The following is a 13,393-nucleotide window of genomic DNA, read 5'->3' on the forward strand; positions in this document are numbered from 1 at the left end:
TGTCTCCGCCTCAACCGGCCACGCAGGGCCGGTCCTGCAAAGAAATGCAGAGAAGATTCATGATTACACCAAAAGCATAACAACATAGTAATTACGCACACAAATAAGAAACCCTGTTGTCTCTAGTTTAATTGAAGTCTTGTTTTGATGATATGCGAGATTGTCATCTGGGAGGCCAGTAGACTGTTACTGTGGAATAATTCAGTTGCTACAAGTTTCCTGATCTTTTTCGGATCAAATTTGTGTCTGAACACGAGGGACATGTGAGATATTAGCAAAGGGTGAGAGGGTAGCACAAAGAAGCAAACTCAAACTGCTGAGGGTGTTATTTTTCTCTGGACTGACCGTTTGTCCCTTCTTGATGACCACCTTTGACACATTTTGCAACTACCTCACATATATGGCTCCATTAACGATTTCCAAAATGGAGGAAATCGTTTGGTCAGGGTGACAGACAGAAAAAAAGAAATGATGGGAAGTACAAGAAGAGCGAGAGCAGAGGAAGAGTACGTTTGTTACCTGTGAATCTTGGCACAGGGGTGTTTTTGTGATAAGATGCGAAGGAGGAAGCAATGGTGCCGCTGGCAAAAAGCCTGCATTATGGGTTATTTTCCCATCTCGCTCAATCTACTCCCGGCTCCATCTGAACCCCACTGAGGCAGGCAGTCAATTACAACAGCCCCATTTGATGCAACCAACAAATGAATGTGATTGCGCTCCCATGCCTGTGCTTTCCCTGCCTTGTGACCAAGCACTCTGCTGCCTGTCATTACAGCAGACACTGTATGACACCACACTTAGAGGTGTAATGTCACCTGGGAGAAGATTTCATCAAGAGTCACCTTGTTGGATAATTAGGGACAATTTGGGCACATGAGAAAGCTTAGGAGGTTTTAACAAATCAACTTAAAAATCAATCAATTAATTGTGAATGAAAAAGAAAAGCATTTGTTTTGTCTCTTCCTGAACTCTTTCAGTAGCTGTTGAAATTGTAATAAACAAATGTTTTCTTACATGGAAGATGTGAAGCTGCTGGACCATCTCCTGCAGGGGTCATATAGTTTAGACTGTATGTATAAATACAGAATTTGACACAAATGGCACAAAATTGTGGAGGCAATTAGGTTCGATACAAGATTAAAAATGTATTTAAATCACCAAAACCTTCTTCCAAGATGTATTCAAGGCACAGGTGTTGAGGTCATCCAGATCTACAAATACTTGTGTTCAATAAGACGGATGTGGTGGAAATACAGAGGTGATTGTGCAGCATCTCCATTGTATACGTAAACTTAGTTATTTTTGAGTAAAAACAGCAAGAATTTGCGAATTTCTGTCCAAACAAGATCAAGAAAAACTTGTTAATCTTCAGAAGGCTAGACTATTGTAATTGTGGCTTCACTGGTCTTCGTTAAAAAAAAAAAATCGATAATTTTTTGATAAACTGTCCATCTGTCACGATTTATGTTTTGGTTTAGTTATTTATTCTGTTTTATTTAGATGTTCCCTGTGTCTTGCACTTTATTTCCGGCCTTTGTCTGTCTTACCCCTGTGAAGGTCTGCCCTTCCCCCAATTATACACTGATGCGTTCAATCACCTGCTCCTCAGTCTGCTTCACTTAACTTTCTGCCCCTGTCTGCTCCTCTCCTGTAATTGTCTGCCCCGCCCTTAACTGAAACCTGCTGTGTCTAATCACACTGCACCTCCCCTGTGTATTTAAACCCCGTGTGTCCCTTGGCTCAGTGTTCGTTCGGCTTTGGTGTATAGTCTGTCTGTTCCGCTCCGCTCCCTGCCATGTCTCCCTGGTACATTTTGTGTCTGCTCCCCTCTGCTGTGTTCCCTGTTTTTTGGATGTTTTATTTTCATGGACTTTTGATTCACAAGTTTGTGTTGAATACTTTTTTGTTCCCATTAAAATCCACATTTATCCTACCCTCCGTTTCCCTCGTCTCCCTGCATTTGGGTCCAGCCCTTTCATTTTCTGCAAAAACCTTACACCATCAAGAGTCTGTGAATGTTACAGGAGTGCAATACTAAATCTGTGTACTAATCATTGACGGGTACAAATCAAATTCATGTGTGTACTAATACATCTTCAATTGCCAGCTCTCAGGAAAGTCGACAATTGTCTCTCTGCTGGGTCAGATGCATGCGAAGAACTGCAATAAACTTAGAGGGTCTTTTGTTTTGCCACCTGACCCTCTTTTTTTTTTTTTTTTTTTTTAGAGCACTTTTCTTTCCATTTATGCGTCTTCGATCTTATTTTGTTCAGCTGCTTCAAGTCAGTTTGTGTCCATGTCTGCTTTCTTGCTCGTGCCACAAAAAAGAAAGCCATAATAGTTTAAAGGGAACCAACAACACCACCTGGGGACTTACACCCCAGGAAATATAAACTTAACGACCCTAATATATTGTTTAGAATTTATTAAGGGCACACAGATTCATTACTGATACTTGGACAGAGACGCGTTTCGTAAAATTAACATATTTATTAAAAGGATTCAATGAAAATCATAAAAACCAAAACATGCAGAACAAAAGGAAAAACAGCCAAAAGATGCAAAGCAAAAGCAAAACAAGTAAAATAGAGGCAAAACAAGCAGACAAAACAGGCAAAATGGAGGCAGCAAAACAGCAGCAAAACAGCAGCAAGTGAACCTACAAATGACAAACGGAGAGTAAAAGGGCACATCATGCTGCAAAATAATACAAGTTAAGATTGTGACTACTTTCCACCTCAAACAAGGGGTAAGTAGTCAGACGGCAACAAGAGGCGGAATATGTGTGAAACTCACCACCAGAACAAGGGCCAAAAAAGAATGAGGCCAGGACCACATGTGCCTTATAAATGCTGGCACTAATTGGGGGGGGGGGAGGAGCCTAGCCTGAGGGCTGCGTTCACAACACACTTCCTTCTCTGAGGAGCGTTCCCCACTACAAGTCCAAGCCAAGACATGTTGTTCTCCCACTGGTAAAGGCTGGCTCAGATGTTTTTCTCATATCAAATGTTCCCAACTGTTTCCTATTTTAAAAGATTGATGCAAAATGAATTATCCAGGAGGTGACATACAACACGACTGGAAATAAATAAAAAAAACGTTAGATTGAAATATAAGCCAAGTGATAACTCATGTTTTGTTTTACGTATACAGGATTTATCATTTAGGGCAAAAAACACATCTCAATCTTTTTTTAATCAACAAAGCACAGAAGACGTCAGTAACCAGCAGGTGGACTCATGCAGTCGCAGACACAGCCTGCACTTGGAGGAAGTGTTATTGGCACATATTGCTGCCATTCAAACGCAAGCAGCAGGGCGATCCGACAACCCGCAGACTGTGAAGGAAAACAGAGAAAGGATTTTGATGTGAACTCATGGAAAGCCTCCAAAAAATAGATATTATTTAGCTCAATTTAAAAATACAGAAAATTGCAGCACTCATGAAAATAGAGACTTTTGGATACATTTCATAGAAGCACAATTTCGAGCAATCATGCGTAATTATAAGAATGAATGCGTGCGTATTTTGCCAACAGTTTATTTTCATTTTCATGTCCAGTGTCGAGATAAAACAAAAGAGTGCACTTAAGCTGTTTTTGGGGGGGGGGGGGGTTGCTGGATGCGACAGATGTGTTCAGCCACCACGGTGGGTTTGAGTTTGAAGTGACACTTCGCAGAATGAAGCTCGTCCGCCTCCACTGAGTGGAGACAGAACAAGTTGCGCTGATCGCAGCCTCGACAGGAATATTGAGGAGAGCCGTTGCCCGTTCAATGGCATTTACAGCCGGGCTGATTACACGCCGCTCTGCTTTACTGATCATAAAAGACCCAGAGTGAAGGCGAGTTGCGTGAGAGAAGAGCAAACCTGAGGTAAGGAACTGAGCAAGATTTTAACCTGTCAAGATCATTAACAAACGTTATTGGCTTATAAGAATGTGGGACATTTTTCATGTTAAGATTTGTATTCCAGGACGTTCACTGTCCCCATAGTCACACCCAAAAGTGCATGGGGGCTGTAAACTATAAAGATGCATCTGTTACAAGTCAGAGAAATGTGTTGGTTGAATTGATTTCTCACCAAACTAAATGTATGACGACATTTTTAGCACATGAAGTTGAATTCATTTTAAAAAATGCTGGTAAAAATGAATCATATGACCCATCTACTATTTATCCTCTCCCTCAGATTTCGTGTCCACCATGTCAGCCAATGGGAGCTCAGAAACAGGTTGCAGGTCAGAGGTCAGACCAAGCAACAGCACCTGCAGCCAGAAGGAACTGTCTATCACCGCCTCCGCCATCTCCATGACTGTGGGCATCTTCTCCAACAGCCTCGCCCTCTTCATCCTCGTCAAATCCTACAACCGCATCCGGATCAAGTCCAAGGCGTCCTTCCTGCTGTTTGCCAGCAGCCTGGTGGTCACCGACCTGCTGGGTCACCTCATCAACGGCTCCCTGGTGATCTTCGTCTACGGCTTCCACAAGAAATGGGAGACGTTTGACCCCCACCGCATCATGTGCAGCGTCTTCGGGGCGTGCATGGTGTTCTTTGGCCTGAGCCCCTTGTTCCTGGGGAGCGCCATGGCGGTGGAGCGCTGCATTGGAGTCACCAGGCCCATCTTCCACTCCACAGCGTTAGCATCCCACCACATGAAACGGCTGCTGGGACTCACCTGGCTGATCGCTGCCCTGGTGGCTGTGCTGCCCGTGCTGCTGTGGAGGCCCTACAAGGTTCAGAGCTCCAAGAGCTGGTGCTTCTTCCATATGGAGGAACCTAAAGACTGGCTGGATGTGCTCCTCCCCCTGCTTTTCTCTATGCTGGGGCTGATGGCCCTGCTGCTCTCCATCGTGTGCAATGCAATGACAAGCTGTGCTCTACTGCGGGCCAGACTGCGCCGTAAGCATCGCTGTCAAGGCACGTCCTACCACATAGAGATGATCTGTCAGTTGCTGGGTATCATGTTGGTGTCCTGCGTGTGCTGGGGCCCATTACTGGTAAGAGTGGGCAGGTCGCACATTTCCTACTGCCTGAAGTAATGAAAATGAGTTGAAACTCTTTGTTAATCCAGACTATTATTTGGATTGATCACAATTCATCTATTATTGGATTTACATTCTCACATACCATCACGTTTCTGATCTTAAAACCGCATCTTAGCCAGTGTGTGTCTGTCATGGATTTTGAACATTGGTAAGTACAAAGTGACTGTCAGAGGCAGTGAAATGGGTTTTTAAATGAGACGGAAACCTTTATTATCTGTGATGTGTGATGAGAAGATGACTCAAGAAAAGCTTGTTTTGAAGGTTTTCGCACGACTGCTTTTCATTTTCAATCAGTCCCCCCATTTTATTCTTTGATGCTGATGCTGAAGCTCTCAGCGATTCAATTATGACATCAAAATGCTCTAATTATCTTTTAAAATATTTACTTGCTCTGGTTGAGAAGGACATGCATTTCAAGCCACCTCTCCTGCTCTACAAACATGTTCCCTTCATACTTCTTGTTGCTGCAGCAAAAGTGCGCTGCGGTCTACACCATTAGATCAGAGCATGCCACACTCACTCCACTACAGTTACAGAGCAACATCTCTCACATATTGTTTAATGGTACCTGTATGGCAATATGACCAAAGAAATGTACTGAAATTTCCTTTGGGTTATTTAAAAACATGTTATTTTTACTGACCAAAGCAAATATTCAAATCGTTTTTATTCAGTTACTATTTATGAATTAGTTTACAATCAGAATGCAAATGACAGTGTATCACTGTACATTGGTGGAAGATGCTTTGTGATAGATGAGTTGGAAAACATTTACTGTATTACAGACTCTTTTGTGTAACTTTGAATCTCAATTATAAAATATTTAAACATTTGTGCAATAGACAGAGATGCTTTCATACAGTTAGTGGAATAAAATATATATTTCTTAAATTAAGAAACAGAGAGTTATATTAAATGATACATTTAATTGTATATTGGTCTATAGTTATTATGCAGCTATTCAAGTTTTTTTTTTTTGTCACTCTCCATTATTCTATGGCCACTCCACCAGATCCGTGTCATCGTGCTGAGCACCAGAGCCAAAGACGAGCCTGCGTCCTTCAGCCTCCTGATGGTGGTGCGTATGGCCACGTGGAACCAGATCCTGGACCCCTGGGTCTACATCCTGTTGAGGAAGGCTGTTCTGAGGAAGATGTTCACGTTGCTCCACGACTTCTGGGGCCCAAAATCTCACTACCTACAACGCTGGCAGCGCAGCCTGCTCCACAGCTCCATGGAGACCAGCAACTCTGGCTTTGGTCCGACTGACTTCCGCCTCCTCGGTAGATTACCAGACACTGCGATTAAATCCATCACCTGAGCCCGGGTCACGTGTTCTGATACGACAACACCGTGTGAGAAAAACAGGAAGAAGCAAAATGGTTACCATGTAGTTATGTGCTCTATTGTATAATCATGAACTTTTTGCTCTTAAAGTGGCAATCCTTAAGATTTCAGTCCTGATTTGTCCATTTTGAGAGTGTATACAATGGAGAAAAACTGAAGTACAACATTTTGTTCCGGGAACGCCGCCACAGACACCCAGTTTATAATACTGCAAATATATACATATTGCAATACTTTCATCAGTGGGCCATAAAGGCTCATTCACCATTGTGTTACCTCCTTCGGTCATAGATAAAGTGACTTAACAGACATTTACTTAAATGAAAAGATTGCCACTTTAACTTTCAGCTCTGTTTTACATATCAACTACTCTGAACAAAATCTGTTTAAAACATTCACAATACGCAGAAAATATTGCAGTTAATTGGTTCAGTCATTCCTGTATTGAACTTTTTTTTTCTTCTTTTTGGAAAAGTGACCATTTTTGTTGTTAATACTGCTGAGATTTCCATTTGGCAGCTCCAGCCTGTGCCCTTAACCTCTAAGGATTTTTACTACAAGTGTTTAATTCTCTTTGTCTTATTTTGTTGTTGCTGATACTGGCAGTAGCCACATATGGATTCATGATTACCATCTAATTAATCAGCTTGAATCAGCGTGAACACGTGTATAATGCAGAACACAAATGTCTGCAGCAGAATGTACAAAATACTGTAACTGAACTTGTGACCTATTTTGATCCAGTCTACAAAAAGACTGAATGACATACAATGTTTGATTAATTGTAGCGTCTATCTATCCGACCAGGGCCAGTCAGTCAGTCAGTGGTCCGCTTGTGGTAACTTGTATGTTTGTAGCATATATCGCTCTCTCGCTCTCTCTCGTGAAATTTTTGTAAAATTTTTCTTTGGGCTGAAATGTGTAATAAAGGTGAAAATGGTAAAACGAAGCAAAATGATAAACCTTGAACATTTTGTTTTGATGGGTGATGGTCTGGGTCATTTGTGTTAGGAGGTAGTCCAGAGTGTGGCACCAAGATAATTAAAGACATTTTCAATTCTAATCATTTACAACCATTAAATGCCAATCAATTATATTAATTATAACGTATCAGTCATGAGAACGACATATGAACTGATTAATTCATTTGCCAGCTGTTATGTGTTGACAGAGTTCTTGCTAATTACAGCTCTGTTGCTCCGGGGGTTTAGTGTAATTTGATTTGTAGGTGGCACACTGCTCACACATCTTTGAGAGCCATTCATTATAGTAATTACAGTAAAACAATCACACAGTGGATATTATAGTAGAGCAGAGAACAAATATATCGTGAGGTGGATTATAATAGGCAGACACATAAATTAAAAAACAAATGGTAAAAAATAATAATGAAAATAATAACATTAGGATTCCACATTAAAATCCACTTCATATTTCATAATTTCAAAACAAGACATTTAATTATATCTTTTTACTATTTTACTTATTTAGTTTACTCCGAGTTTTGAAAAGCATAAAGTAAATGCAAATTTAATTAACCAATTTACAATTATTTTATTCAAAACAAAACCAGTTTGTTGATTATAACTAAACAAAACTGAAAAATCAATTATTAATTCAGATGCTCACTTCTGGCTCCATATAAGATATGTTTTCTTTGTTTCTTTGGACTTTTCCATATTTCCATATCTTCATGAAACCTTTTAATTATTAATTGTCTTAATGGTTTGTGAAAAGGCAAACTTTTGACGTTTTCAGACACCTTTCAAGCCTACAGTGGGTGAATGTCTCACGCTCGATGGATGGGCAGAAGCGTTTGTTGATGTAATACATAAGCTGTCCTGTAGGTGGCAGCACGGCGCTCAAATCCTTCCAACTGGTCGGAAACACAGAAGAGGAAGAGGAAGAAGAAAAATCCGTATGGTGTGTGACGTAATCTCTTCCTCATAACCTCCATCTTTCGCCACCGCATGCCTGTGTGGATATTTGACCAGGTTTGGGATGATCCGTGTTGATTTGCGTGTACCGTGCGGCGCTCGTGGTGCGCGTGGTTGTTGGTGTGTGGTCGGACCGGAGCTGTCGGACCGATTCGAGCCGTGACACGCTGTGTTCAGTCTGTAGGCCCTGTGTTGTGTTGTCATGTCTGCAGCTGCTAACCAAACACACACACACACACACACACACACACACATACACACACACACAGAGCAGACTGACAACTTGGAGCTAGTCTGAGTTATTACTGCACCAGCGTGGTATCATTTTCACGTCTCTTTAACGTCTGTGTTTTATTAGTTTACATTGTTGACTAAACATATTTGTACTGTATTCTTTAGGAACTGGACTTCTGTCTGATGAGCTCATGTTGTTGTTGCAGCAGCTCACAGTCGACAGGGAAAGCAGCAGCATGCTAGTTGTTTAGCTGCTTACACATCACATGTGTTTGTTTTCAACATTAATCTTCAACTTGTTTTATTACGCAGGTGACAACATGAATCAAGAAAAACTGGCAAAACTTCAAGCCCAGGTCCGGATAGGGGGAAAGGTGAGTTGACAACCAGGAAGTGGTTTATTGTTTTGATTGGAAAGGTTTAATGTTGGGTCACTTGCAACAAGTTCAATAAATTACGCTTAACCCAAACCTACAAGACATCTTGCAATAAAAAGTGTTATATATGTATTGTGCTTTAGTTGCTGTTATTTAAAAGTTGAACAGTGTGTTTTCTAGCATTTATTAAAATTGTTGGATTAGGTATTTTTGGGTGGGATCATAATACACCTCTTTTACAAAAAGTCTGCGCTGTACTTTTAGATTGATTTGATGATTACAGCTGAAATGCTAATTATTAAAAACAAAAAGATAATATCTGAATATATATATTTGAGTTTCTATCAACGTATGTAGAGGTGAAGCTATTATTTATTATTATGTTATATTGTAAATCCATCCCTTTGGGTTTTGAACTGATGGTCAAGACTTCATGTTGGGCTCTGGGAAATAGTTATGAGCGTGTTTATAGTATTCTCTGACATTTATTCAAGAAAAAATAGTTTCAGTGTCTGAGTATGTGCCTTACAAACCTCCTTTCAGATGATTATAAATAACTCATATCAATTAAAATATGATATTTGACAAGAAAAGAAAACAGCTGGTGGAGTTAACAAAAGATAAAGGTTTGCAAAACAGGAGACGTCAATTTGACCAATAAATCTGCCGGACCGATATTTCAGTCATTATTAGCTTATTGCCAATTTATTGCTATCGGCACACATGCAGGCCGACGACAGGAAGTTGAGATACAAAAATTAATTAAGAAACATTGACACCATCACAAAGTTTGTCCATCAGAGACCATTTAAAAATATCAAAGGGATCTTAATTATAACCGTTTGTATTATGTTTATGCAATGAATTCCAACAGATTTTGAACAGAATCGCATTGCGCCTTGTTTGGTTCATATGTCTATTGAATGGAGAGTTTTGTATAAAATACTATAATTCAACAACCAAGGCTGTGTTGCCCCTCTAGCCTTTTCCTTCTAATGTTCTCACTCTTCTAAGTCAGAGCTCGCTTCAAGTGGCTGTGATTTAGGACTCTAATGTCTGCTTTGGTTTTAGGGATCTGCACGCAGGAAGAAGAAGGTGGTACACAGAACTGCAACAGCTGATGACAAGAAGCTTCAGAGTTCACTTAAGAAGTTGGCTGTCAACAATATTGCTGGAATTGAGGAGGTAAATTTGTGTGGATCTTCTGTCAAAGGAAACCCTGAACATGATCTTACTTTAATGTGATGCATTCTTACCGTGTAGACCAGACCGCTCTGTAATTTGCATACTTACACTCGGCATAGAGCAACTCCCGAGATCATTGCACCGGAGCATTCGGCCGTAATTAAAAAACTGAATGGTCTTTGTCTTCTCAGGTGAACATGATCAAGGATGACGGCACTGTGATCCACTTCAACAACCCCAAAGTTCAGGCCTCTCTGTCCGCCAACACCTTCGCCATCACGGGCCACGCTGAGACCAAGCAGCTGACAGAGATGCTTCCCGGCATCCTCAGTCAGCTGGGAGCAGACAGCCTCAGCAGCCTGCGCAAACTGGCGGAACAGTTCCCTCGGCAAGGTGGGTGTGCCTCGACCTCTGACCTCTTAAAGTCACTGTAAAAGAGGAGGATGACTTAGGGTGGTTTAGTTAAGATTAGTCGCTTCCTGTGGGACGTGAGGCATCTGAAGCCGACAACACAGATTACAACTTCACTCCGGGGAAAACTTCTTGCAACACCTCCTTTGTGGTTTAGGATGATTGGTGTGTTTACATATGTGTCATCCCCTTTGCAGCTTCAATATAAAGTGCAACTTGCTTGATACCATGTGATGGAAATTGATGGTCTGAAGCCATTTAAATATACAAATATGTAATGTCAAGATTAACTTTTTCTCATGGAGAGGATAGGAGGAGGTGTGGGACTGGTTTGAACATGTAAGCAGTCAGTGACCAACTATTAGTTATTGTGGCAGCTGTTGGCTCAGATATCATGGAATCCCTCCTCCGTTGCTCATTTGCTCCTCCATAAGCTTTTCCATTAAGCTGTTTTTTCAGCTACAAGCCCATTCGTTCCTACTGAAGACAAAGTCAATGTTTAAAAACAGGTCACATTTATATAGTTTCATTTTTGAAAGGGCAAAATAATGTCTTAAAACAGCAGGGCACTGTAACTTTTAAGCAAATTTGACTCAAACTGAAGTCAGTATTGTATTTGTTGGGGACTATTTTCAGCAGTGGATTAATATACATTTGATGCTCTAGTGAGTATTCGCAGCAGCAGGATGGTTTATGTGGGATCAACTGAAAATAAAAACTACAAGTCCAATGTTCATGGTAAAGAAGCAACATGTCACCCAGAGTAAAAGTGACTCACTGACAACGTCACAGAGGAATAGGTTAAACCAGTCTGTCACACGGAAAATATTCTTTCTTTAAGAAAATATTACAATCTGGTTACAATAGTTTAACAGCCAAAGCTATAATGTGTTTTTATTTTTTATTTGTACATTTTGTCTCAGCTCTCGACAGCAAGGCTCCAAAGGTAGAAGACATTGAGGAAGAGGACGATGATGTTCCAGGTATGGACACACATTTCAACAAATTCTCATAATGCTGAGTCTGTTATTTATTCAAATAAAGAAGATCCACGTTGTATAGGTGGTATATTGCCTACTGCAATCCTTGAATATTTTATTTCAGCTGAGTGCATTTGATGTGATTTTGTTCTTCAAATGTAATAATGCAAAATGTGTTCTTGTTCTGCAGATCTGGTGGAGAACTTTGATGAAGCGTCAAAGGACGAGGCAAACTGACGCACGGGAAGTTCACCTGCACACAGGCGGGACTGCAACGAAGCAAGAAACCTCCTCCAGTGTTTTTAAAGTCTAGTCATCCAGACATATCGGACACTTCCTCCCCCCCCCCCCCCCCCACAAACCAGAGACTTTTCTATTTCACAATGGCCCAAGGATGTCCGAGTCAGACTGGCTTGTGCACTTATAACAAATACAAAAAAATAAAAATACTCCCTTCTGGTAAACTGTCAAATCCTTTCACCACAGTGTCATGGTCAGCATTTCAGTGGTCATTAAAGCTAGTCTTAAGACTTTGTTTATGAAACAAAATAAAGGTGATTAACATTCTTTAGATGGTGCTGTGGTCATTGACAAGATTGTGTAAATATCAACGGTTCTCATCCAAACTGAAGATTTTAAGTGTGCAGTTTTGCATGTAAATGATCAACTAATGATATATATATATATATATATATATATATATATATTCCTACAGTGTGACAGGTTGTGCATGCAGCCAGGCTTTTCACATCTGGCATCATATAGCTGGTGTTGTCTTGGCCATGCGCGCGGTCCTGCGGGCTGTGCAGATGGGCAAAACTGGGGAGGGACGTTTCTGCACACCTCTTGAGTTTCTTCAAAGAGCCGCAGAGAGAGAGAGAGAGAGACAGGGGGAGGAGGGGGATCACAGAAGAGAGGGGTGTAGAGGGGCGAAATCATCCCATCCTCCGCTTGTGAGCAAGGCACTGCTGCTGCTTGAAGCCCGTGGCTCCTCGGCTCTCACATGTAACGGGATAAAATGCTGAAGTTCTTCTCTGCGCGGGATGACGAGAATGAAAGCCTCCTGGGAGCAATAACTGAGGGTAAGAATTGTGTCGATCGCACCGCGGGTGGAGACGCTCCCCCCCCCCCCCCCCCCCCCCCCCCCCCATATTCATTGCCTGCGAGTTACAGGGTGATGATGCAGCGCGTCTTGTGTTTTGTCACAGAAATTCGCTGATGCAGCATTTCGCCGCGCGCATAGTCTGCATCATCTGAAACGCGCGCGCGTTTATGTGTGTGTGTCTGTTGCGCACATTCCGGTGTGAAGACATGCTGCTGACATACACGCGCCGGCCTCCGTAAACATCAGCCCAGTGGTGTGTCCTGCTCGGTGGTCTGATGTAATGGGGTGCGGGGTGAGTGTCGCATTGCCGCCGGCCTCGGTGCCTGCGAGCGGATTAAACATTTGCGCGCGTGTGTGTGTTGAATGCGTCACTGTCCCGGGAAAGCGATCGCTCCAGTCAGCCGGATCGGTGCAACCCCGCCGCCGTGTCGGGGAATCGTCACTCTGCAGCCCGCAGCAGTGAACGATGAGGCGCGCCTTCCTTTTTATGGTTTTTATTGAGGGAGCTGCAATGCAGTTTAACCCTGAGAAATTAGACCATTCACGTCCAATCTAAATTGGAACAGCAGGTAATACCCGGGTAGATATAGATATACTATAGGCTCTGATTTCTGGTGGTTGTTTTAATTCCTCTTACTGGGTCCTGAGTCATAACTCTTTATGAGTCACTGGCAGCTACAGCTCAATGAAACACCTGCTATGGACACGTTAACTCCCATGCGTGCTGGTAATTAACAGTAATGGTTATTACCAACCTTACCATTCGAGAGAA

General features: G+C 41.8%; 2 protein-coding genes across 3 annotated transcripts; both read left to right on the forward strand.

Annotated features, from left to right (window-relative positions):
• The first annotated feature begins 4,202 nt into the window (after nt 1-4,202).
• ptgfr (prostaglandin F receptor (FP)) lies at nt 4,203-6,366 on the forward strand. Its single transcript, XM_076088580.1, has 2 exons — nt 4,203-4,997; nt 6,058-6,366. The coding sequence occupies exons 1-2, from the start codon at nt 4,203-4,205 to the stop codon at nt 6,364-6,366; spliced, it is 1,104 nt and encodes a 367-aa protein (XP_075944695.1).
• A 1,918-nt stretch (nt 6,367-8,284) lies between these two features.
• Nucleotides 8,285-12,083, forward strand: btf3l4 (basic transcription factor 3-like 4). Of its 2 annotated transcripts, XM_076087762.1 has the most exons (6): nt 8,285-8,386; nt 8,876-8,937; nt 10,012-10,125; nt 10,317-10,518; nt 11,460-11,519; nt 11,707-12,083. In XM_076087762.1, exons 2-6 carry the CDS (start codon nt 8,884-8,886, stop codon nt 11,751-11,753), a joined length of 477 nt encoding a protein of 158 aa, XP_075943877.1. In that variant the 5' UTR covers nt 8,285-8,386; nt 8,876-8,883; the 3' UTR covers nt 11,754-12,083. The 2 variants fall into 2 exon arrangements, with proteins under 2 accessions (XP_075943877.1, XP_075943876.1); XM_076087761.1 differs by lacking the exon at nt 8,285-8,386 and having other exon boundaries at nt 8,400-8,937.
• Nucleotides 12,084-13,393: the final 1,310 nt, after the last annotated feature.

This window comes from Anarhichas minor, unplaced genomic scaffold, assembly GCF_050575085.1.
Source record: "Anarhichas minor isolate MPS153535 unplaced genomic scaffold, ASM5057508v1 ptg000010l, whole genome shotgun sequence".
In the NCBI taxonomy this organism is placed as follows: Eukaryota; Metazoa; Chordata; class Actinopteri; order Perciformes; family Anarhichadidae; genus Anarhichas; species Anarhichas minor.

Bases quoted from the DNA above. Each gene is read 5' to 3' on its own strand.
- btf3l4 (XM_076087761.1), top strand. From the start codon at position 8,830: ATGTGTTTGTTTTCAACATTAATCTTCAACTTGTTTTATTACGCAGGT. The intron at 10,519-11,459 runs GTGGGTGTGCCT...ATTTTGTCTCAG, and splicing joins GGAACAGTTCCCTCGGCAAG to CTCTCGACAGCAAGGCTCCA. The intron at 11,520-11,706 runs GTATGGACACAC...CTTGTTCTGCAG, and splicing joins AGAGGACGATGATGTTCCAG to ATCTGGTGGAGAACTTTGAT.
- ptgfr (XM_076088580.1), top strand. From the start codon at position 4,203: ATGTCAGCCAATGGGAGCTCAGAAACAGGTTGCAGGTCAGAGGTCAGA. The intron at 4,998-6,057 runs GTAAGAGTGGGC...CCACTCCACCAG, and splicing joins TGTGCTGGGGCCCATTACTG to ATCCGTGTCATCGTGCTGAG.